We start from the raw sequence: 26,121 nt of genomic DNA, 5'->3' as shown, positions 1-26,121 counted from the left end.
TAAGCGATTAATAAATGACATTATTATTATTATTATTATTATTATTGTTATTATTATTATTACCTGTCTCCCCCTCTGGACTGTAAGCTTGCTGTGGGCAGGGAATGTATCTGTTGCATTGTTGCATTGTTATATTATGTTATTTATAACAACATAATATAATATATTATATTATATAATAATAATTATTATATGACATTATATATGATATTACATATTATAATATTATAATAATATATTATATGTAATATATATATATATATACCTGTTGCAGAGAAGCAGCGCGGCTCAGTGGAAAGAGTCCAGGCTTTGGAGTCAGAGGTCATAGGTTCAAATCCTGGCTCCGCCAACTGTCAGCTGTGTGACTTTGGGCAAGTCACTTCACTTCTCTGGGCCTCAGTTCCCTCATCCGTAAAATGGGGATAGAGACTGTGAGCCCCCCGTGGGACAACCTGATCACCTTGTAACCTCCCCAGCACTTAGAACAGTGCTTTGCACATAGTAAGCGCTTAATAAATGCCATCATTATTATTATTCATTCAATCGTATTTATTGAGCGCTTACTGTGTGCGGATCACTGGACTAAGCGCTTGGGAAGTACAAGTTGTGTGTGGAGGGAGGGCATTCCAGGCCAGGGGGATGACATCATCATCATCAATCGTATTTATTGAGCGCTTACTATGTGCAGAGCATGGGCCGGGGGTCGACGGCGGGACGGGCGAGAACGAGGCACAGTGGTCCTTGAGCTGCTTGAGTGGTCCCAGATTCTGCACTCCTGCCGCACGACCAGCCAGGCCCGGGAGGCCACCAATCAATCAATCAATCAATCGTATTTATTGAGCGCTTCCTGTGTGCAGAGCACTGTACTAAGCGCTTGGGAAGTACAAGTTGGCAACATATAGAGACAGTCCCCACCCAATACTGGGTTCACAGTCTAATTAAACCCCTTATCGCAGCTTCCCTGCCTAGCCTAGAGCCTCCCACTTCTGGCCCTCCAGATAGCACCTCTTGGTGCCAACGTTGGAGAAGCAGCGTGGCTCAGTGGAAAGAGCCCGGGCTTTGGAGTCAGAGGTCATGGGTTCAAATCCCGGCTCTGCCAATTGTCAGCTGGGGGACTTTGGGCAAGTCACTTCACTTCTCTGGGCTTCAGTGACCTCATCTGGAAAATGGGGATGAAGACTGGGAGCCCCCCGTGGGACAACCTGATCACCCTGTGCCCTCCCCAGCGTTTAGAACAGTGCTTTGCACATAGTAAGCGCTTAATAAATGCCATTATCATTATTGTTATTAACGTTCGGGCTGGTTGCCGCCCCTCGCCACCTGCCTGCACCCCTTTGGTACCAACTCTGTTACCTACCACTAAGTACAGTGCTCTGCTCACAGAAGCAGTAAGGTCATTCATTCAGTCATATTTATTGAGCACCTAGTCCAGTGCTCTGCACGCAGTAAGTGCTCCCAGAAGCAGTAAGGTCATTCATTCAGTCGTATTTATTGAGCGCCTAGTCCAGTGCTCTGTACACAGTAAGCGCTCCCAGAAGCAGTAAGGTCATTCATTCAGTCGTATTTATTGAGCGCCTAGTCCAGTGCTCTGCACACAGTAAGTGCTCACAGAAGCAGTAAGGTCATTCATTCAGTCGTATTTATTGAGCATCTAGTCCAGCGCTCTGCACACAGTAAGCGCTTCCAGAAGCAGTAAGGTCATTCATTCAGTTGTATTTATTGAGCACCTAGTCCAGTGCTCTGCACACAGTAAGCGCTCCCAGAAGCAGTAAGGTCATTCATTCAGTCGTATTTATTGAGCGCTTAGTCCAGTGCTCTGCACACAGTAAGAGCTCCCAGAAGCAGTAAGGTCATTCATTCAGCCGTATTTATTGAGCGCCTAGTCCAGTGCTCTGCACACAGTAAGCGCTCAATAAATATGACTGAATGACTGAATTATTGCTTCTGTGAGCGCTTACTGTGTGCAGAGCACTGGACTAGGCGCTTGGGAAGTACAAGTCTAGTACTAATAATGATGGCATTTATTAAGTGCTTACTACGTCCAAAGCACTGTTCTAAGCGTTGATAATAATGGCATTTATTAAGCGCTTACTATGTGCAAAGCACTGTTCTAAGCGCGGATAATAATGGCATTTATTAAGCGCTCACTATGTGCAAAGCACTGTTCTAAGCACTGGGGAGGTTACAAGGTGATCAGGTTGTCCCACGGGGGGCTCATGGTCTTCATCCCCATTTTACAGATAGGGGAACTGAGGCCCCTCTGCCTTCAAACATGCCCATGTCTCTCCCATCCTAAAATAACCCTCTCTTGACCCCACCTCCCCTTCTAGTTATCGCCCCATCTCCCTCCTACCATTCCTTTCCAAACTCCTTGAACGAGTTGTCTACACGCGCTGCCTAGAATTCCTCAACAACAACTCTCTCCTCGACCCCCTCCAGTCTGGCTTCCGTCCCCTTCATTCCACGGAAACTGCGCTCTCAAAGGTCACCAATGACCTCCTGCTTGCCAAATCCAACGGCTCATACTCTGTCCTAATCCTCCTCGACCTCTCAGCTGCCTTCGACACTGTGGACCACCCCCTTCTCCTCAACACGTTATCTGACCTTGGCTTCACAGACTCCGTCCTCTCCTGGTTCTCCTCTTATCTCTCCGGTCGTTCTTTCTCAGTCTCTTTTGCAGGCTCCTCCTCCCGCTCCCATCCCCTTACTGTGGGGGTTCCCCAAGGTTCAGTGCTTGGTCCCCTTCTGTTCTCAATCTACACTCACTCCCTTGGTGACCTCATTCGCTCCCACGGCTTCAACTATCATCTCTACGCTGATGACACCCAGATCTACATCTCTGCCCCTGCTCTCTCCCCGTCCCTCCAGGCTCGCATCTCCTCCTGCCTTCGGGACATCTCCATCTGGATGTCCGCCCACCACCTAAAGCTCAACATGTCGAAGACTGAGCTCCTTGTCTTCCCTCCCAAACCTTGTCCTCTCCCTGACTTTCCCATCTCTGTTGACGGCACTACCATCCTTCCCGTCTCACAAGCCCGCAACCTTGGTGTCATCCTCGACTCCGCTCTCTCATTCACCCCTCACATCCAAGCCGTCACCAAAACCTGCCGGTCTCAGCTCCGCAACATTGCCAAGATCCGCCCTTTCCTCTCCATCCAAACCGCTACCCTGCTAATTCAAGCTCTCATCCTATCCCGTCTGGACTACTGCACTAGCCTTCTCTCTGATCTCCCATCCTCGTGTCTCTCTCCACTTCAATCCATACTTCATGCTGCTGCCCGGATTATCTTTGTCCAGAAACGCTCTGGACATATTACTCCCCTCCTCAAAAACCTCCAATGGCTACCGATCAATCTGCGCATCAGGCAGAAACTCCTCACCCTGGGCTTCAAGGCTGTCCATCCCCTCGCCCCCTCCTACCTCACCTCCCTTCTCTCCTTCTCCAGCCCAGCCCGCACCCTCCGCTCCTCCACCACTAATCTCCTCACTGTACCTCGCTCTCGCCTGTCCCGCCATCGACCCCCGGCCCACGTCATCCCCCGGGCCTGGAATGCCCTCCCTCTGCCCATCCGCCAAGCTTGCTCTCTTCCTCCCTTCAAGGCCCTGCTGAGAGCTCACCTCCTCCAGGAGGCCTTCCCAGACTGAGCCCCTTCTTTCCTCTCCCCCTCGTCCCTCTCTCCATCCCCCCGTCTTACCTCCTTCCCTTCCCCACAGCACCTGTATATATGTATATATGGTTGTACATATTTATTACTCTATTTATTTATTTATTTATTTATTTTACTTGTACATTTCTATCCTACTTATTTTATTTTGTTGGTATGTTTGGTTCTGTTCTCTGTCTCCCCCTTTTAGACTGTGAGCCCACTGTTGGGTAGGGACTGTCTCTATGTGATGCCAATTTGTACTTCCCAAGCGCTTAGTACAGTGCTCTGCACATAGTAAGCGCTCAATAAATACGATTGATTGATTGATTGCCCAAAGGCACACAGCTGACAATTGGTGGAGCCGGGATTTGAACCCGTGACCTCTGACTCCAAAGCCCGGGCTCTTCCCACTGAGCCACACTGCTTCAGATAGACCACAGGCCCGGGAGTCAGAAGGACCTGGGTTCTAACCCGATCTCTGCCACTTCTTTGCTGTGTGTCCCTGGGTAAGTCACTTCACTTTACCTCGGTTACCTCATCTGGAAAATGGGGATTAAGATCGTGGGCCCGGACATGGACTGAGTCCAACCTGACTGGCTTGTCTCAATCAATAAATCAATCAATCAATCGTATTTATTGAGCGCTTACTGTGTGCAGAGCACTGTACTAAGTGCTTGGGAAGTACAAGTTGGCAACACATAAAGACGGTCCCATCCCAACCGTGGGCTCACAGTCTAAAAGGGGGAGACAGAGAACAAAACCAAACATACTAACAAAATAAAATAAATAGAATAGATATGTACAAGTAAAATAAATAAATAAGTAAATAGAGTAATAAATATGTACAAACATATATACAGGTGCTGTGGGGAAGGGAAGGAGGTAAGATGGGGGGATGCAGAGGGGGACGAGGGGGAGAGGAAGGAAGGGGCTCAGTGTGGGAAGGCCTCCTGGAGGAGGTGAGCTCTCAGTAGGGCCTTGAAGGGAGGAAGAGAGCTAGCTTGGCGGATGGGCAGAGGAAGGGCATTCCAGGCCCCGGGGAGGACGTGGGCCGGGGGTCGATGGCGGGACAGGCGAGAACGAGGTACGGTGAGGAGATTAGTGGCAGAGGAGCGGAGGTTGCGGGCTGGGCAGTAGAAGGAGAGAAGGGAGGTGAGGTAGGAGGGGGCGAGGGGATGGACAGCCTTGAAGCCCAGGGTGAGGAGTTTCTGCCTGATGCGCAGATTGATTGGTAGCCACTGGAGATTTTTGAGGAGGGGAGTAACATGCCCAGAGCGTTTCTGGACAAAGACAATCCGGGCAGCAGCATGAAGTATGGATTGAAGTGGAGAGAGACACGAGGATGGGAGATCAGAGAGAAGGCTGATGCAGCAGTCCAGACGGGATAGGATGAGAGCTTGAACGAGCAGGGTAGCCGTGTGGATGGAGAGGAAAGGGCGGATCTTGGCAATGTTGCGGAGCCGAGACCGGCAGGTTTTGGTGACAGCTTGGATGTGAGGGGTGAACGAGAGAGTGGAGTCGAGGATGACACCAAGGTTGCGGGCCTGTGAGACGGGAAGGATGGTAGTGCCCTCAACAGGGATGGGAAAGTCAGGGAGAGGGCAGGGTTTGGGAGGGAAAACAAGGAGTTCAGTCTTGGACATGTTGAGTTTTAGGTGGCGGGCAGACATCCAGATGGAGATGTCCCGAAGGCAGGAGGAGACGCGAGCCTGGAGAGGGGGAGAGAGCAGGGGCGGAGATGGAGATCTGGGTGTCATCAGCGCAGAGATGATAGTTGAAGCCGTGGGAGCAAATGAGGTCACCGAGAGAGTGCGTGTAGATCGAGAACAGAAGGGGACCAAGCACTGAACCTTGGGGAACCCCCACAGTAAGGGGATGGGAGGGGGAGGAGGAGCCTGCAAAAGAGACTGAGAATGAACGACGGGAGAGATAAGAGGAGAACCAGGAGAGGACGGAGTCTGTGAAGCCAAGGTCGGATAGCGTGTTGAGGAGAAGGGGGTGGGCCACAGTGTCGAAATAAAATAAATAAATAAACAAAAATAAATAAACCTATTTATTTATTTATTTATTTAAATGGAATAAATAAATAAATAAATAAAAATAAAATAAATGGAATAGATATGTACAAGTAAAATAGAGTAATAAATTCCCCATTCTAGACTGTGAGCCCACTGTTGGGTAGGGACGGTCTCTACATGTTGCCAGCTTGTACTTCCCAAGCGCTTAATACAGTGCTCTGCACACAGTAAGCGCTCAATAAATACGATTGATCGATCGATTACAATCATATATACATATATACAGGTGCTGTGGGGAAGGGAAGGAGGCAAGACGGGGGGATGGAGAGGGAGAGGAATAATAATAATAATAATAATGGCATTTATTAAGCGCTTGGTATGCACAAAGCACTGTTCTAAGCGCTGGGGAGGTTACAAGGTGATCAGATTGTCCCCCGGGGGTTCCCAGTCTTAACCCCCATTTTACAGATGAGGTCACTGAGGCCCAGAAGAAGTGAAGTGACTCGCCCAAAGTCACCCAGCTGACAATTGGCGGAGCCGGGATTTGAACCCATGACCTCTGACTCCAAAGCCCGGGCTCTTTTCCACTGAGCCACGCTTATTATTATTATTCTTAGAACAGTGCTTTGCACACGGTAAGCGCTTAATAACTGCAATTATTATTATTATTATTATTAATAAATATAATTGAATGAACGCTGTTGCGCCGTGGCGTCGCCCCGCCGGCCCCTGTCCCTTTAAGAACGCCCCCTTGTGCCCGTTGAGGGCGCTGCCGGCGCTTCCGGGTCCGCGCTCCCGCCCCGCCCGCGGCCTCCCATTGGTCGCCGCCTCCCCGAGGATTGGCCGGCGCCGCCCAATCACCGCCGCGGGCCGCCCCCCTCTCCGCCCTCCCATTGGCCGATGGGGCGGGAGGGGCGGGGCCTCCTGCGGGGAAGCGGGGCGCGCGGGAGAGGGGCCTCTCTTTGTAAGGGGGGGTCGGGGCGCGCGCCGCCGGTTGTCATGGCAACCCTGCTCGGGGGCGGGGCCGCGCGGAGGGGCGTGGTGACGTGGGCGCGCGCGGCGGGGGCGCGCGCGCGCGGCCGAGGGCCCCCGCGGGGGCGCGCGCGCAGTGAGGCCGCGGCCATGGACTTGGGGCCCATGAGGAAGAGCTATCGCGCCGAACAGGAGGTGACCATCACCATCTTCATCCTCCTCCTCCTCCTCATCATCATCATGGCATTTCTCAAGCGCTTACTACGTGCCAAGCACTGTTCTAAGCGCTGGGGGAGGTTGCAAGGTGATCAGGCTGTCCCCCGGGGGGCTCCCAGGCTTCATCCCCATTTGACAGATGAGGGAACTGAGGCCCAGAGAAGTGAAGTGGCTCGCCCAAGGTCACACGGCTGACAAGTGGCAGAGCCGGGATTTGAACCCATGACCATGATGATGATGGTGGTGACGGTGATGACATTTGTCAATAGTAATAATAATGATGATAGCATTTATCAGTAATGGTAGTAATGATGATGGCATGTGTTAAGCGCTTACTATGTGCCAAGCACTGTTCTAAGCGTCGGATAAATAATGATGGCATTTGTTAAGCGCTTACTATGTGCCAGGCGCTGTTCTAAGTCCTGGGGACGATACAAGGTGATCAGGTTGTCCCCTGGGGGGCTCACAGTGTTTATCCCCATTTGACAGATGAGGGAACTGAGGCCCAGAGAAGTGAAGTGGCTCGCCCAAGGTCACACAGCTGACAATTGGCAGAGACAGGATTTGAACCCATGACCATGATGATGATTATGATGATGGTGACACTGATGGCATCTGTCAATAATGATAATAATGATGATGACATTTGTTTAGTGCTTACTAGGTGCCAAGCACTGTTCTAAGCGCTGGGGGGGGTACAAGGTGAATGCCATCAATAATAATGATGATGGCATTTGTTTAGCGCTTACTACGTGCCAAGCACTGTTCTAAGCGCTGGGGGAGGTTGCAAGGTGATCAGGTTGTCCCCCGGGGGGCTCCCAGGCTTCCTCCCCATTTGACAGATGAGGGAACTGAGGCCCAGAGAAGTGAAGTGACTCGCCCAAGGTCACACGGCTGACAAGTGGCAGAGCCGGGATTTGAACCCATGACCATGATGATGGTGACGGTGATGACATTCGTCAATAATATTAATGATGATGGCATTTGTTTAGCGCTTACTGTGTGCCAAGCGCTGTTCTTAGCGCTGGGGGAGGTTGCAAGGTTGCAGAGCCGGAATTTGAACCCATGACCATGATCAATCAATCGTATTTATTGAGCGCTTACTGTGTGCAGAGCACTGTACTAAGCGCTTGGCTTACAAGTTGGCAACATATAGGGACAGTCCCTACCCAACAGTGGGCTCACAGTCTAGAAGGGGGAGATGATGATGATGATGATGATGGTGACGGTGATGACATTTGTCAATAATAATAATGATGATGATGGCATTTGTTTAGCGCTTACTACTAATGATGATGATGACCTTTGTCAATAATAATAATAATAATGATTTGTTTAGCGCTTACTGTGTGCCAAGCGCTGTTCTAAGCACTGGGGTGGATGCAAGGTGATCAGGTTGTCCCCCGGGGGGCTCCCAGTTTTCATCCCCATTTGACAGATGAGGTCACTGAGGCCCAGAGAAGTGAAGTGGTTCGCCCAAGGTCACACAGCTGACAATTGGCAGAGCCGGGATTTGAACCCATGACCATGATGATGATGATGGTGACGGTGATGACCTTTGTCAGTAATAATAATAATGATTTGTTTAGCGCTTACTATGTGCCAAGCGCTGTTCTAAGCGCTGGGGGAGGTTGCAAGGTGATCAGGTTGTCCCCCGGGGGGCTCCCAGGCTTCCTCCCCATTTGACAGATGAGGGAGCTGAGGCCCAGAGAAGTGAAGTGGCTCGCCCAAGGTCACACGGCTGACAATTGGCAGAGCCGGGATTTGAACCCATAACCACGATGATGATGATGACCTTTGTCAATAATAATAATAATGATTTGTTTAGCGCTTACTATGTGCCAAGTGCTGTTCTAAGCGCTGGGGGGGGGGGATACAAGGTGATCAGGTTGTCCCCCGGGGGGCTCCCAGGCTTCATCCCCATTTGACAGATGAGGGAACTGAGGCCCCAGAGAAGTGAACTGGCTTGCCCAAGGTCACACAGCTGACAATTGGCAGAGCCGGGATTTGAACCCATGACCATGATGATGCTGATGGTGACAGTGATGACATTTGTCACAAATAATAATAATGATGATAGCATTTGTCAATAATGGTAGTAATGATGATGGCATGTGTTAAGCGCTTACTATGTGCCAAACACTGTTCTAAGCGTCGGATAAATAATGATGGCATTTGTTAAGCGCTTACTATGTGCCAAGTGCTGTTCTAAGCGCTGGGGAGGTTACAAGGTGATCAGGTTGTCCCCCGGGGGGCTCCCAGTCTTCCTCCCCATTTGACAGATGAGGGAACTGAGGCCCAGAGAAGTGAAGTGGCTAGCCCAAGGTCACACAGCTGACAGTTGGCAGAGCCGGAATTTGAACCCATGACCATGATCAATCAATCAATCGTATTCATTGAGCTCTTACTGTGTGCAGAGCACTGGACTAAGCGCTTGGGAAGTACAAGTTGGCAGCATATAGTAAGCGCTTATCGTATATCATTAACAAAGAAAACCGGAAATCAATCAACCGTATTGAGCGCTTACTGTGTGCAGAGCACTGTGCTAAGCGCTTGGGAGATACAAGCTGGCAACATATAGAGACGGTCCCTACCCAACAGCGGGCTCACAGTCTAGAAGGGGGAGACAGAGAACAAAACCAAACATACTAACAAAATAAAATAAATAGAATAGATAGGTACAAGTAAAACAAATAAATAAATAAATAGAGTAATAAATCTGTACAAACATATATACATATATACAGGTGCAGTGGGGAAGGGAAGGAGGTACATATATTTTTGTACATATTTATTACTCTATTTATCTTGTACATATCTATTCTATTTATTTTATTTTGTTAGTATGGTTTTGTTCCCTTCTAGACTGTGAGCCCGCTGTTGGGTAGGGACCGTCTCTATGTGTTGCCGACTTGTACTTCCCAAGCGCTTAGTACAGTGCTCTGCACACAGTAAGCGCTCCATAAATACGATTGATTGATTGATTGAGGTAAGATGGGGGGGATGGAGAGGGGGACGAGGGGGAGAGGAAGGAAGGCCCTTCAAGGCCCTGCTGAGAGCTCACCTCCTCCAGGAGGCCTTCCCAGACTGAGCCCCTTCCTTCCTCTCCCCCTCGTCTCCCTCTCCATCCTCCCCATCTTACCTCCTTCCCTTCCCCACAGAACCTGTATATATGTATATATATTTGTACATAATTATTACTCTATTTATTTATTTTACTTGTACATATCTATCCTATTTATTTTATTTTGTTAGTATGTTTGGTTTAGTTCTCTGTCTCCCCCTTCTAGACTGTGAGCCCCCTGTTGGGTAGGGACTGTCTCTATATGTTGCCACCTTGTACTTCCCAAGCGCTTAGTACAGTGCTCTGCACATAGTTAAGCGCTCAATAAATACGATTGATTGATTGATTGAGGTAAGATGGGGGGGATGGAGAGGGGGATGAGGGGGAGAGGAAGGAAGGGGCTCAGTCTGGGAAGGCCTCCTGGAGGAGGTGAGCTCTCGGTAGGGCCTTGAAGGGAAAGGAAACATGCCCCGCTTTGCCCTTGAGCAGGCCTTTGAGGAGACCCAGCTCGCCTCCCTGGATCCCATGAAGCAGTTTTCCGTCTGGTTCGAGGAGGCCGCAAGGTGCCCCGCCGTGGGAGAGGCCAATGCCATGTGCTTGGCCACCAGCACTAGGTGGGCTGCGTCCCCGGGGCCCCCCGTCCCGTCCCGAGGCCGGGCGGTCAGGCCCCGGAGGGTGGGGGCCTGCTGGAAGGGGATGGAGAATGAATGAATGAATGATGACTGAATGAATGAATGGATGAAAGGAGGTGGGAGATGGGGAGGGGGTCCTCAGCTGACGCCCCCCCGCTCAGGGCAGGGAAGCCCTCCGCCCGCATGCTACTCCTCAAGGGTTTCGGCCAGGAGGGCTTCCGCTTCTTCACCAACCTGGAGAGCCGCAAAGGGAGAGAGCTGGTAAGAGCCGCGGTGGCCGGAACTGGGGAGGAAGGGGTGCCCCGGGGAGGGGGGCAGCGACGTGGGCTGACCGCGAGTGGGGGGTACTAATAATAATAATCATCATCATAATAAGAATGGATGGCATTTACTAAGCGCTTACTGTGCGCGAAGCACCGTTGTAAGCGCTGGGGAGGTGACAGGGTGATCAGGTTGTCCCACAGGGGGGCTCACAGTCTTCATCCCCGTTTTACAGATCAATCAGTCACTCAATCGATCGTATTTACTGAACGCTTACTGTGTGCAGAGCGCTGGACGAAGCCCTTGGGAAGTCCAAGTTGGCAACATCTAGAGACGGTCCCTACCCAACGGCGGGCTCACGGTCTGGAAGGGGGAGACGGAGAACAAAACCAAACATACTAACGAAATAAAGTAAATGGAATAGATATGTACAAGTAAGATGAATGAATAAATAAATCGATAAATAAATAAATAGAGTAATAAATATGTACAAGATGATCAGGTTGTCCCACAGGGGGCTCACAGTCTTCATCCCTGTTTTACAGATCAATCAATCGTATTTACTGAGCGCTTACTGTGTGCAGAGCACTGGACTAAGCACTTGGGAAGTACAAGTTGGCAACATATAGAGACGGTCCCCACCCAACAGTGGGCTCACAGTCTAGAAGGGGGAGACAGACAACAAAACCAAACATACTAACAAAATAAAATAAATGGAATAGATATGTACAAGTAAGATAAATAAATAAATAAATAGAGTAATAAATATGTACAAGATGATCAGGTTGCCCCACGGGGGGCTCACAGTCTTCATCCCCGTTTTGCAGATCAATCAATCAATCACTCAATCAATCGCATTTACTGAGCGCTTACTATGTGCAGAGCACTGGACTAAGCGCTTGGGAAGTCCAAGTTGGCAACATCTAGAGACGGTCCCTACCCAACAGTGGGCTCACAGTCTAGAAGGGGGAGACAGAGAACAAAACCAAACATATTAACAAAATAAAATAAATGGAATAGATATGTACAAGTAAAATAGAGTAATAAAGATGAGGTAACTGAGGCCCAGAGAAGTTCCTCTCCCCCTCCTCCCCCTCTCCATCCCCCCAGCCTTACCTCCTTCCCTTCCCCACAGCACCTGTATATATGTATATATGTTTGTATGGATTTATTACTCTATTTATTTATTTCACTTGTACATATCTATTCTATTTATTTTATTTTCTTAATATATTTTGTTTTGTTTTCTGTATCCCCCTTCTAGAGTGTGAGCCCACTGTTGGGTAGGGACCGTCTCTATATGTTGCCAACTTGGACTTCCCAAGCGCTTAGTACAGTGCTCTGCACACAGTAAGCGCTCAATAAACACAATTGATTGATTAAAAGTAACTTGCCCAAAGTCACAACAGCTGACAATTGGCGGAGGTGGAATTTGAACCCATGACCTCTGACTCCAAAGCCCGGGCTCTTTCCGCTGAGCCACGTAATAATTGCGGTCTTTGTTAAGCGCTTACTATGTGCCAGGCACTGTGGTGGACACAAGCTAATCGGGTTGGACACGGTCCCTGTCCCCTGAGGGGCTCAGGGGTCTCAATCGCCGTTTTACAGATGAGGGAGCAGAGGCCCGGAGAAGCGAAGTGATTTGTCCAAGGTCACGCAGAAGACAAGTCGCGGAGCTGGGATTAGAACCCAGTACCTTGTGAGTCCTGGGCCCATGCTCTATCCATGAGCGCTTAGTACAGTGCTCTGCACACAGTAAGCGCTCAATAAATACGATTGATGATTAGGCCGTGCTGCTTCCTGGGCTCGGGCTGGACCCGTCTGCGGGATGGGACAGATCCGCCCTCCCGGAGGGGATCATGGGGACGGCAGACTGCTCCCTGTAAGTCAGTCAGTCAGATTTATTGAGCTCTTACTGTTTGCAGAGCACTGTACTAAGTGCTTAGGAGAGCACGATATTCATTCATATATATATATGAATATATACTGTTGGGTACTGTTGGGTAGGGACCGTCTCTATATGTTGCCAACTTGGACTTCCCAAGCGCTTCGTACAGTGCTCTGCACACAGTAAGCGCTCAATAAATACGATTGATTGATTGATTCATTCATTCATTCAATCGTATTTATTGAGCGCTTACTGTGTGCAGAGCACTGTACTACTACTACTACTAATAATAATAATAATGGCATTTATTAAGCGCTTACTATGTGCAAAGCACTGTTCTAAGCGCTGGGAAGGTTACAAGGTGATCAGGTTGTCCCTCGGGGGGCTCCCAGTCTTAATCCCCGTTTTACAGATGAGGTCACTGAGGCCCAGAGAAGTGAAGTGGCTTCCCCAAAGTCACACAGCTGACAACTGGCGGAGTCGGGGTTTGAACTCATGACCTCTGACTCCAAAGCCCGGGCTCTTTCCACTGAGCCACGCTGCTTCTCTGAGCAGTTTCTACTAAGCGCTCGGGAAGTCCAGGTTGGCAACATCTAGAGACGGTCCCTACCCAACAGCGGGCTCACGGTCTAGAAGGGGGAGACAGACAACAAAACATATTAACAAAATAAAATAAATAGAATAGTAAATATGTACAAGTAAAATAAATAGAGTAATAAATATGTACAAACATATACATTTATACAGGTGCTGTGGGGAGGGGAAGGAGGTAAGGCGGGAAGGAGGGGGCTCAGTCTGGGAAGGCCTAATAATAATAAGGCCTATAATAATAATGATATTTGTTGAGCACTTACTATGTGCCAAGCACCGATCTAAGCACTGGGGTAGATACAAGGTGATCAGGTTGTCCCACGGGGGGCTCACTGTCTTCATCCCCATTTTACAGATGAGGTAACTGAGGCCCAGAGAAGTGAAGTGACTTAATAATAATAATGTTGGTATTTGTTAAGCGCTTACTATGTGCAAGGCACTGTTCTAAGCGCTGGGGTAGATACAGGGTAATCAGGTAGTCCCACGTGGGACTCACAGTCTTCATCCCCATTTTACAGATAAGGGAAGTGAGGCCCAGAGAAGTTAAGTGACTTGCCCAAAGTCGCACAGCTGACAAGTGGCAGAGCCGGGATTTGAACCCACGACCTCTGACTCCAAAGCCCGGGCTCTTTCCACTGAGCCACGCTGCTTCTCAGCAGTATAGCAGACACATTCCTTGCCCGCAATGAGCTTACAGTCTAGAGGGCAAGGAATGTGTCTCCAGTTTCCTGGGCCAGAAGGATGGATTTGGGTTAGAGACTCTGACAGGGATCCTGGATTGTGTTCGTGGCTCCGGTCACTGTATTTGTCGAGCGCTTTCTGTGTGCGGAGCACTGCCCTAAACCCTCGGGAGAGGACAATACAACAATAAACGAACACATTCCCTGCCCACAACAGCTGTTCCAACGCCACGGTGAGCACGGGGCCCCAAAGATGTCGGCGGGAGAGTCGAGGAAGCCGGCAAACGGGCTTGAATGGAATTGAATTCCCTCCGCCTCATTTCTGTTTCTCTTTTTTTCTGGCCTTCATGGGACTCTGGCCCCTGCAGGAGCAGTCTGGTGGCGGGGCGTTGCAGGGAAAGGGGCAGAAGTCGTTGGGTGGGGCCTTGTTCAACCCTGGAAAGGCGGGAGGACACAGGCCAGTGACTCAGAAGGAGATGGATTCTCATCCCGGCTCCGCCACCTGTCTGCTGTGTGACCTCGGCCAAGGCGCTTTACTTCTCTGCGCCTCCGTTCCCTCATCTGCAAAATGGGGATTAAGAGTGTGAGCCCCGTGTGGAACACGGACTGTGTCCAACCTGATAGCTCGTATGTACCCCCGTGCTTAGTTAAGGGTCTGGCACGTACAGAGTGCTTAACAAATACGAGAAAAAACAAAAACCAAACACTGGACTGCGGAGAATCTGGGGCCAGGGCTTGGCCTAGGTGCACTCTGCCCTCACTGGCTCATTTCCCCACGCCTGCCCATAAAATCCCCAATTTAAAAGGGCCAAGGGTCACCAGGTCTGGGTCTGTCTCTGCCCATAAAATCCCCAATCTAAAAGGGCCAAGGGGCTCCAGGTCTGGGAGTGTCGCTGCCCATAAAATACCCAACCTGAAAGGGCCAAGGGTCACCAGGTCTGGGTCTTCTCTGCCCATAAAATCCCCAATCTAAAAGGGCCAAGGGGCACCAGATCTGGGACTATTGCTGCCCATAAAATACCCAACCTGAAAGGGCCAAGGGACACCAGATCTGTGTCTTCTCTGCCCATAAAACCCCCAATCTAAAAGGGCCAAGGGGCTCCAGGTCTGGGACTGTCTATGCCCATAAAATACCCATCCTGAAAGGGCCAAGGGGCACCAGGTCTGGGTCTTCTCTGCCCATAAAATCCCCAATCTAAAAGGGCCAAGGGGCTCCAGGTCTGGGACTGTCTCTGCCCATAAAATACCCAACCTGAAAGGGCCAAGGGCCACCAGGTCTGGGTCTTCTCTGCCTATAAAATCCCAAATCTAAAAGGGCCAAGGGGCTGCAGATCTGGGACTGTCTCTGCCCATAAAATACCCAACCTGAAAGGGCCAAGGGCCACCAGGTCTGTCTGGGTCTTCTCTGCCCATAAAATCCCCAATCTAAAAGGGCCAAGGGGCTCCAGGTCTGGGACTGTCTCTGCCCATAAAATACCCAACCTGAAAGGGCCAAGGGCCACCAGGTCTGGGTCTTCTCTGCCTATAAAATCCCAAATCTAAAAGGGCCAAGGGGCTGCAGATCTGGGACTGTCTCTGCCCATAAAATACCCAACCTGAAAGGGCCAAGGGCCACCAGGTCTGTCTGGGTCTTCTCTGCCCATAAAATCCCCAATCTAAAAGGGCCAAGGGGCTCCAGGTCTGGGACTGTCTCTGCCCACAAAATACCCAACCTGAAAGGGCCAAGGGCCACCAGGTCTGTCTGGGTCTTCTCTGCCCATAAAATCCCAAATCTAAAAGGGCCAAGGGGCTGCAGATCTGGGACTGTCTCTGCCCATAAAATACCCAACCTGAAAGGGCCAAGGGCCACCAGGTCTGTCTGGGTCTTCTCTGCCCATAAAATCCCCAATCTAAAAGGGCCAAGGGGCTCCAGGTCTGGGACTGTCTCTGCCCATAAAATACCCAACCTGAAAGGGCCAAGGGCCTCCAAGTCTGGGTCTTCTCTGCCTATAAAATCCCCAATCTAAAAGGGCCAAGGGGCTCCAGGTCTGGGACCGTCTCTGCCCATAAAATACCCAACCTGAAAGGGCCAAGGGGCACCAGGTTGGGAACTGACCCTGCTTCCCGTCCCCGCAGTCAGAACCTCTCTGATCACGATCAGGTGAGCTCAGGCCCCAAACCCTTCAGACTCCCTCCGCCCCCTACTACCAATTGCCCTCCTGTGCTGAGGCTGGTGGCCTTGGTGAAGCAGAGGTGGTGTTCCCTGGGTTAGCAGCGTCCTGAACGCCACGGGCAGCGGGTTGTGGAAAGGAAGGGTGGAGGGTGGCGGGGGAGGGCGAGAGGGGTGTGGAATTCCTGGCTGGTGCTGACGGCTGCCTCCGTTCCTCTCCCCTGCAGGACTCTAACCCCTTCGCTTCCCTGGTCTTCTACTGGGAACCGCTCAACCGGCAGGTAAGTGACCCCTGTTCCCTTGGTGGGTGGAGAGAGGTGGGGCCCGGGCAGTCTGGGCAGTCCCTGCCCATCTCCGGGCAGGGGCAGGGATTCCCTTCGGGCGAACCGAGTGGCCTAGTGGATAGAGCACAGGCCTGGATGCCACAAGGGCCTGGGTTCTAATCGCGTCGTCTGCCGCTGTATGACCTTCAGCAAGTCCCTTCACTTCTCTGGACCTCAGTTACCTCAGCTGTAAAATGGGGATTAAGACTGAGCCCCCCGCCCCCAAGTGGGACCTGGGTTCTAATCCCTCATCTGCCAATTGTCAGCTGTGTGATTTTGGGCAAGTCACTTAACTTCTCTGGGCCTCAGTTACCTCATCTGTCAAATGGGGATGAAGACTTTAAACCCCATGTGGGACAATCTGATCACCTTGTACCCTCCCCAGTGCTTAGAACAGTGCTTTGCACATAGTAAGCGCTTAACAAATGCCATCATTATTATTATTAATCGCGTCATCTGCTGCTGTATGACCTTGAGCAAGTCCCTTCACTTCTCTGGACCTCAGTTACCTCAGCTGTAAAATGGGGATTAAGACTGAGCCCCCACCCCCAAGTGGGACCTGGGTTCTAATCAGGTTCTAATCCCTCATCTGCCAATTGTCAGCTGTGTGATTTTGGGCAAGTCACTTAACTTCTCTGGGCCTCAGTTACCACATCTGTCAAATGGGATGAAGACTTCAAGCCCCATGTGGGACAATCTGATCACCTTGTATCCTCCCCAGTGCTTAGAACAGTGCTTTGAACATAGAAAGCGCTTAACAAATGCCATCATTATTATTATTAATCACATCATCTGCCGCTGTATGACCTTGAGCAAGTCCCTTCACTTCTCCGGACCTCAGTTACCTCAGCTGTAAAATGGGGATTAAGACTGAGCCCCCCCAAGTGGGACCTGGACCTCAGCTGTACAGTGGAGATTAAGACTGAGCCCCCCAAGTGGGACAGGGACTGCGTCCAACCCGATTTGCTTGCAATCAATCAATCGTATTTATTGAGCACTTACTGTGTGCAGAGTATATATGTATATATGTTTGTACATATTTATTACTCTATTACTATTACTACTATTACCATTACTCTATTTATTTATTTATTTTACTTGTGCATACCTATTCTATTTATTTTATTTTGTTAGTATATTTGGTTTTGTTGTCTGTCTCCCCCTTTTAGACTGTGAGCCCACTGTCGGGTAGGGACCGTCTCTAGATGTTGCCAACTTGGACTTCCCAAGCGCTTAGTCCAGTGCTCTTCACACAGTCAGCGCTCAATAAATACGATCGATCGATTGATTGATTGCAGAGCACTGTACTAAGCGCTTGGGAAGTCCAAGTTGGCAACATATAGAGATGGTCCCTACCCAACAGTGGGCTCACAGTCTAGAAGACTTGCATCTCCCCCAGCTCTTAGTATAGTGCCCGGCACATAGTAAGCGCTTAACGAATACCACCACACTTATCAGTACACTTATTACCATCACACTTATCACTTCTCATTAACCCGGGAGTGTGCAGTCACTCTGAGAAACATCCTGTGATCACAAGGGTTCTGGGCCGGCCCCCCTCTCCTCACCCCTCGTCCCACCCTCTCACAAAGGGCCCCGTCTCCATTCAGGACCCCCGCGCTCGGAATTCCTCCTCCTCCTCCTCATCAATCGTATTTATTGAGCGCTTACTGTGTGCTCCTTCCCTTCCCCACAGCGCCTGTATATATGTATATATATTTGTACAAAATTATTACTCTATTTATTTATTTATTTATTTTACTTGTACATATCTATCCTAGTTATTTTGTTAGTATGTTTGGTTTTGTTCTCTGTCTCCCCCTTCTAGACTGTGAGCCCCCTGTTGGGTAGGGACCGTCTCTGTGTGTTGCCAACTTGTACTTCCCAAGCGCTTAGTACAGTGCTCTGCACAGTAAGCGCTCAATAAATACGATTGATTGATTGATTGATTGCAGAGCACTGTATTAAGCGCTTAAGAGCCGCTCTGTCCCTGCGGAGCAGAGGGCAGCGGCAGCAGGGAGAGCGGCTGACGGGAAAAGCAGCTCCTGGGTCCCTCCGAGCTTGGGGTCCAAGAGCCCTCTTGCCTCCTGCTCCGCATCGCTGCTTCTCGCTGTGCCCCTGCAGGGCTGGCAAATTCATTCATTCATTCATTCATTCATTCATTCACTCGTATTTATTGAGCGCTTACTGTGAGCTAGCTCTCTTCCTCCCTTCAAGGCCCTACTGAGAGCTCTCCTCTCAGTACAGCTGTCCATTGTACAGCTGAGGTCCAGGTCCCACTTTGCGGGGGGGCTCAGTCTTAATCCCCATTTTACAGCTGAGGTAACTGAGGTCCAGAGAAGTGAAGGGACTTGCTCAAGGTCATACAGCGGCAGATGACGCGATTAATAATAATAATAAGGATGGCATTTGTTAAGCGCTTACTATGTGCAAAGCACTGTTCTAAGCACGGGGGAGGATGCAAGGTGATCAGATTGTCCCACATGGGGCTTACAGTCTTCATCCCCATTTGACAGATGAGGTAACTGAGGCACAGAGAAGTTAAGTGACTTGCCCAAAATCACACAGCACCTGTATATATGTTTGTACATATTTATTACTCTATTTATTTATTTATTTTACTTGTACATATCTATTCTATTTTATTTTGTTAGTATGTTTGGTTTTGTTCTCTGTCTCCCCCTTCTAGACTGTGAGCCCACTGTTGGGTAGGGACCGTCTCTATATGTTGCCAACTTGTACTTCCCAAGCGCTCAGTACAGTGCTCTGCACACAGTCAGTGCTCAATAAATACGATTGATTGATTGACTGATTGCAGAGCACTGTACTGAGCGCTTGGGAAGTACAAGTTCTCCCCCCCCCCCATCCCCCCCGCGTTACCTCCTTCCCTTCCCCACAGCACCTGTATATTTTTATATATGTCTGTACGTATTTATTACTCTATTTATTTTAGTTGTACATATTTATTCTATTTATTTTATTTTGTTAATATGTTTTGTTTGGTTCTCTGTCTCCCCCTTCTAGACTGTGAGCCCGCTGTTGGGTAGGGACCGTCTCTGTGTGTTGCCGACTTGTGCTTCCCAAGCGCTTTGTACAGTGCTGTGCACACAGTAAGCACTCAATAAATACGATTGATTGATTGATTGATTACTCTATTTATTTTACTTGTACATATCTATTCTATTTATTTTATTTTGTTAATATGTTTTGTTTGGTTCTCTGTCTCCCCCTTCTAGACTGTGAGCCCGCTGTTGGGTAGGGACCGTCTCTGTGTGTTGTTGACTTGTACTTCCCAAGCGTTTAGTCCAGAGCTCTGCACACAGTAAGTGCTCAATAAATACGATTGATTGATTGATTACAACTTGCACTTCCCAACCGCTTAGTCCAGTGCTCTGCACACAGTAAGCGCTCAATAAATACAATTGATTGATTGAGCGCTCACCTCCTCCAGGAGGCCTTCCCAGACTGAGCCCCTTCCTTCCTCTCCCCCTCGTCCCCCTCTCCATCCCCCCATCTTACCTCCTTCCCTTCCCCACAGCACCTGTATATATGTATTTATGTTTGTACATCTTTATTACTCTATTTATTTTACTTGTACATATCTATTCTATTTATTTTATTTTGTTAGTATGTTTGGTTTTGTTCTCCGTCTCCCCCTTCTAGACTGTGAGCCCACTTTTGGGTAGGGACTGTCTCTAGATGTTGCCGACTTGTACTTCCCAAGCGCTTAGTCCAGTGCTCTGCACACAGTAAGTGCTCAATAAATACGTTTGATTGATTGATTGATTGATTCTCTGTCTCCCCCTTCTAGACTGTGAGCCCACTGTCGGGTAGGGACCGTTTCTGTGTGTTGCCGACTTGTACTTCCCAAGCGCTTAGTCCAGTGCCCTGCACACAGTAAGTGCTCAATAAATACGATTGATTGATTGATTGATTGATTGATTCTCTGTCTCCCCCTTCTAGACTGTGAGCCCACTCTCGGGTAGGGACCGTCTCTGTGTGTTGCCGACTTGTACTTCCCAAGCGCTTAGTCCAGTGCTCTGCACACAGTAAGCGCTCAATAAATTCGATTGATTGATTGATTGATTACAACTTGTACTTCCCAAGCGCTTAGTCCAGTGCTCTGCACCCAGTAAGCGCTCAATAAATATGATTGATTGATTGATTACAAGTTGGCAACATATAGAGACGGTCCCTACCCAACAGCGGGCTCACAGTCTAGAAGGGGGAGACGGAGAACAAAACCAAACATATTAACCAAATAAAATAAATAGAGTATTGCCCGCGGTGCCAAGCCTGGCTCCACCCTGAAGTCCAGGCACTTTAGGGAGCTTGGAGAGGGGCGATGGCTGACCCTCAGGATCTCGCTCCCTTCCCACCAGAAGCGGGGGTCCGGTGGGTCGCCCCTGGCTTCTCCCCGTCCCCTGACTGCGGCCGCCCCGGGCACAGGTGAAGAGAAGCAGCGTGGCTCGGTGGAAAAGAGGCCGGGCTTTGGAGTCAGAGGTCGTGGGTTCAGATCCCGGCTCCACCACTTGTCAACTGTGTGACTTTGGGCAAGTCACCTCACTTCTCTGGGCCTCAGTTCCCTCATCTGGAAAATGGGGATTAAGACTGTGAGCCCCACGTGGGACAACCTGGTCACCTTGCCAGCTCTTAGAACAGTGCTTTGCACATAGTAAGCGCTTAATAAACGCCATCATTATTATTATTATTATTATAGGTGCGTGTGGAGGGCCAGGTGCGGCGACTACCGGACGAAGAGGCCGAACGCTACTTCCGCTCGCGCCCCAAGAGCAGTCAGATCGGCGCCGTGGTCAGCCACCAGAGCTCCGTCATCCCTGACCGGGAGGTGAAGGAAACGGCCCCGCTCCTCTCCTCACCCTTCCCGGGAGCCTCATTCATTCGGTTGTATTTATCGAGCGCTTACTGTGTGCAGAGCACTGGACTAAGTGCTTGGGAAGTCCAAGTTGGCAACATCTAGAGACGGTCCCTACCCAACAGCGGGCTCACGGCCCAGAAGAGTGGGCTCACGGTCTAGCCTCGGGGCCGCTTCTCCCTGACCCTGGGCTTCAAGGCTGTCCATCCATCACCTCGCCCCCTCCTACCTCACCTCCCTTCTCTCCTTCTACTGCCCAGCCCGCAACCTCCGCTCCTCCACCGCTAATCTCCTCACCATACCTCATTCTCGCCTGTCCTGCCATCGACCCCCAGCCCACGTCATCCCCCGGGCCTGGAATGCCCCCAATCCCTCTGCCCATCCGCCAAGCTAGCTCTCTTCCTCCCTTCAAGGCCCTGCTGAGAGCTCACCTCCTCCAGGAGGCCTTCCCAGACTGAGCCCCTTCCTTCCTCTCCCCCTCGCCCCCCTCTCCATCCCCCCCTTCTTACCTCCTTCCCTTCCCCACAGCACCTGTATATATGTATATATGTTTGTACATATTTATTACTCTATTTATTTTACTTGTACATATCTATTCTATTTATTTTATTTTGTTAGTATGTTTGGTTTTGTTCTCTGTTTCCCCCTTTTAGACTGTGAGCCCACTGTTGGGTAGGGACTGTCTCTATATGTTGCCAATTTGTACTTCCCAAGCGCTTAGTACAGTGCTCTGCACATAGTAAGCGCTCAATAAATGTGATTGATTATGATTGATTATGACCCCCCAAATCCCAGCCCCGCCGGACCCGTGCGATGGGGAGGAGGTGCCCACCGCCCCGGGGTCTCCAAGTCGAGCCCAGGGCTACCTACTGGTGTCCGAGGGCATCTGAGCCTGAGGTCTGCCACTGACCACGAGTCCCCCCCCCGCCACCATTTCCCCCCTGCAGCCCCACAGCACAGAGAAGCAGCGTGGCTCAGTGGAAAGAGCCCGGGCTTTGGAGTCAGAGACCATGGGTTCAAATCCCGGCTCTGCCAATTGTCAGCTGTGTGACTGTGGGCAAGTCACTTCACTTCTCTGTGCCTCAGTTACCTCATCTGGAAAATGGAGATGAAGACTGTGAGCCCCCCGTGGGACAACCTGTTCGCCTTGTCACTTCTCCTGTGAGCCCACTGTTAGACTGTGAGCCCACTGTTGGGTAGGGACTGTCTCTATATGTTGCCAACTTGTACTTCCCAAGCGCTTAGTACAGTGCTCTGCACACAGTAAGCGCTCAATAAATAGGATTGATTGATTCTCCAGTGCTTAGAACAGTGCTTTGCACATAATAAGTGCTTAATAAATTCCATCATTATTTATTTAAGTCACTTCACTTCTCTGGGCCTCAGTTCCCTCATCTGGCAAATGGGGATGAAGACTGTGAGACCCCCATGGGACAACCTGATCACGTTGTAGTCTCCCCAGCACTTAGAACAGTGCTTTGCACATAGTAAGCGCTTAATAAATGCCATCATTATTTATTTAAGTCACTTCTCTGGACCTCAGTTACCTCATCTGGCAAATGGGGATGAAGACTGTGAGCCCCCCATGGGGCAACCTGATCACGTTGTAATCTCCCCAGCGCTTAGAGCAGTGCTTTGCACATAGTAGGCGCTTAATAAATGCCATCATTATTTAAAAGTGACTTCTCTGGGCCTCGGTTCCCTCATTTGTCAAATGGGGATGAAGACTGTGAGCCCCCCATGGGGCAACCTGATCACGTTGTAATCTCCCCAGCGCTTAGAGCAGTGCTTTGCACATAGTAGGCGCTTAATAAATGCCATTATTATTATTATTATTTCCTGCAGTACTTGAGGAGGAAGAATGTAGAGCTGGAGGCACTGTACCAGGAGCGCGAGGTGCCCAAGCCCGACTACTGGTGAGTGTCCGGCCGCCGAGGCGGCTGGAGGGCAGCCTGGGTCATTCATTCATTCATTCCGTCGTACTTATTGAGCGCTTCCTGTGTGCAGAGCACTGGACTAAGCGCTTGGGACTTACAAGTCGGCAACGTATGTCCCGGGCTGCAGCTGGGAACCCGGGTTGGTCCTCCCCGCACTCCAGCCCAGGGTCTGTCCTGTCCATCTCCTGTCTAAATTCTAGTCCCGGAGCTGCCGCGTGACCTTGGGCAAGCCCCGTTGCTTCTCTGCGCCTCAGTTACCTCATCTGTAAAATGGGGGAGAAGACCAGGAGCCCCATGGGACCACCCCAGCGCTTAGTACAGTGCCCGGCACATAGTAAGCGCTTAACAGACGTAGCAAGGCATAGTGGCGAGAGCCCGGGCCTGGGGGTCAGAAGGTCATGGATTCTAATCCCGGCTCCACCACTTGTCTGCTGTGTGGCCTTGGGCGAGTCACTTCACTTCCCCGTGCCTCAGTTACCTCATCTGTAAAATGGGGATCAAGACAGTGAGCCTATGTGGGACAGGGACTGTGTCCAACCCGATTTGCTTATATCCACTCCAGCGCTTAGTACGGTGCCTGGCACGTAGTAAGTGCTTAACAAATCCCAGCGTTATTATTATCATGGCAAAGCGGTGCCCATCCCTCCCCAGATGCCCGCCCCTGCTCCCAGCCCCGCAGGGAGACTTGCCCTGAGACTTCCTGCTAGGGGTCAGGGCTGACCCCGGGATTGCCCTTCCGTGCCCAGGGGCTCTGGGGACCAGATGGTGACACCTCAAAAATCCTCAAAAACCTCCAGTGGCTACCAATCAACCTACACATCAGGCAGAAACTCCTCACCCTGGGCTTCAAGGCCGTCCATCACCTCGCCCCCTCCTACCTCACCTCCCTTCTGTCCTTCTCCAGCCCAGCCCACACCCTCCGCTGCTTCGCCGCTCACCTCCTCACCGTACCTCGTTCTCGCCCGTCCCGCCGTCGACCCCCATCCCACGTCCTCCCCCTGGCCCGGAATGCCCTCCCTCTGCCCATCCGCCAAGCTAGCTCTCTTCCTCCCTTCAAGGCCCTACTGAGAGCTCACCTCCTCCAGGAGGCCTTCCCACACTCAGCCCCCTCCTTCCTCTCCCCCTCTCCATCCCCCCCGCCTTACCTCCTTCCCTTCCCCATAGCACCTCTATATATGTTTGTGCGTATTTATTACTCTATTGATTTATTTTCATCATCATCATCAATCGTATTTATTGAGCGCTTACTGTGTGCAGAGCACTGTACTAAGCTCTTGGGAAGTACAGATTGGCAGCCTATAGAGACAGTCCCTACCCAACAGTGGGCTCACAGTCTAAAAGGGGGAGACAAAACCAAACATACTAACAAAATAAAATAAATAGAATAGATATGTACAAGTAAAATAAATAGAGTAATAAATATGTACAAACATATATACAGGTGCTGTGGTAGATATTTATTTTATTCTGTTAATATGTTCTGTTTCATTCTCTGTCTCCCCCTGTGAGCCCGCTGTTGGGTAGGGACCTTCTCTAGATGTTGCCAACTTGGGCTTCCCAAGCGCTCAGTCCAGTGCTCCGCACACAGTAAGCGCTCAGTAAATACGATCGATTGATTGATGGGTTAGTCCGGTGCTCTGCACACAGTAAGCGCTCAATAAATACGATTGAATGAATGAATGAATGAATGAATGACACCCGCCTTTCTCCCGTCCCCTCAGGGGCGGCTACGTCCTGAACCCCGAGGTGGTGGAGTTCTGGCAGGGGCAGACCAACCGCCTCCACGACCGCATCGTCTTCCGGCGCCTGCAGCCCAGAGAGAAGGCCCCGGGCCCCCTGACCCGGCGCGGGGAGGATGACTGGGTCTACGAGAGGCTCGCCCCCTGACCTCCCCGCCCGGAGCTGGCACCGTCGGCCCCGCCACGGGGCGCGGGAGGAGAGATGCGCAGCGGCCCTGCCCTCAACCCGGACCTACCCCCGCCGTCCAGCTGTTCCACTCGATGCCCCGCCTGGGTGGGAAAGGGAAGGAGGCAGGGTGGGGCTGGGGGCGGGGGGGAGGTCTGTGCTCCAGTTAAACCCCTCTCCCCATCCCTCTCCCCCCCTTCCCAGTTTTGCCCTTGTGAAACCGGGGTGGGCCGTAACCGTGAAACGCGTGGCCTGACCCCATGATGGTGTTGCGCTTATGTGTGGAGGGGCATGTGCAAATATGTGGGCTCGTGTGCGTCTGCGTGTGCAAATCTGTGCGGGACACGTGCCCGTTTGTGAGAGTGTGTATGTGCATTCAGCAACCCCCCCATCCCACCCTCCGCCACCACTTCCCCAAAGCCAGAGAAACGTCTGGCTTTCTGTCAATGGCCGAGCCACGGGCTGGGCTCTGTCCAGGCTCAAAAATAAATGTTCCCAGCCCCTGACCGTGTGCCGTGCTGTGAAAGTTCCCCTCCCGTCGTGGGGGCCGAGCCCCTTTTCCCGGGGTCCCCCAGCATTCCCGCCCCCCAGGAGGACGGCGATGGGAGAGGCGCGGCCTCCGACAGGAGGTGCCAGCTTCCCGGCCTGGCCCCGGGCCCAGAACCGTCGGGTTTCGGCAACTTCCAGGGACTTGGGTGCCGGCCCAGTGAAACTGCAGCCCCGATAACCCCTGGCCTCTGCCAGCTCCCGGCACGTATTTCCCTGTCGCTCACTCCGCCTCCCGGACGGCTGGTCGCCCTCACGCCCCAGGGCCGGACTCTGGACACCTGGTCCCTTGGGCAGGGCCCGGGAAGCTCCTTGGGGTACAGGGGACTGGCTAGGGGCTTAGCTGGGGGTTGGGAGCGGGGCTGGGGCTAGACTAGACCCGACCCCATCTGGGGGGGCTGTGATGCTCCAGCCCC

At 51.1% G+C, this 26,121-nt stretch overlaps 1 protein-coding gene across 1 annotated transcript; it reads left to right on the top strand.

Moving 5' to 3' along the window:
• The first annotated feature begins 6,664 nt into the window (after positions 1 to 6,664).
• PNPO (pyridoxamine 5'-phosphate oxidase) lies at positions 6,665 to 25,665 on the top strand. The gene is made up of 7 exons (XM_038754827.1): positions 6,665 to 6,832; positions 10,407 to 10,531; positions 10,711 to 10,810; positions 16,346 to 16,399; positions 21,162 to 21,290; positions 23,163 to 23,233; positions 24,976 to 25,665. The coding sequence occupies exons 1-7, from the start codon at positions 6,665 to 6,667 to the stop codon at positions 25,139 to 25,141; spliced, it is 813 nt and encodes a 270-aa protein (XP_038610755.1). The 3' UTR covers positions 25,142 to 25,665.
• The last annotated feature ends 456 nt before the right edge of the window (positions 25,666 to 26,121 follow it).

Source organism: Tachyglossus aculeatus, chromosome 11 (genome assembly GCF_015852505.1).
Source record: "Tachyglossus aculeatus isolate mTacAcu1 chromosome 11, mTacAcu1.pri, whole genome shotgun sequence".
Taxonomy (NCBI): Eukaryota; Metazoa; Chordata; class Mammalia; order Monotremata; family Tachyglossidae; genus Tachyglossus; species Tachyglossus aculeatus.
The sequence above is the reverse complement of the archived record's forward strand: the minus strand, read 5'-3'. Positions and strand labels throughout refer to the sequence as shown.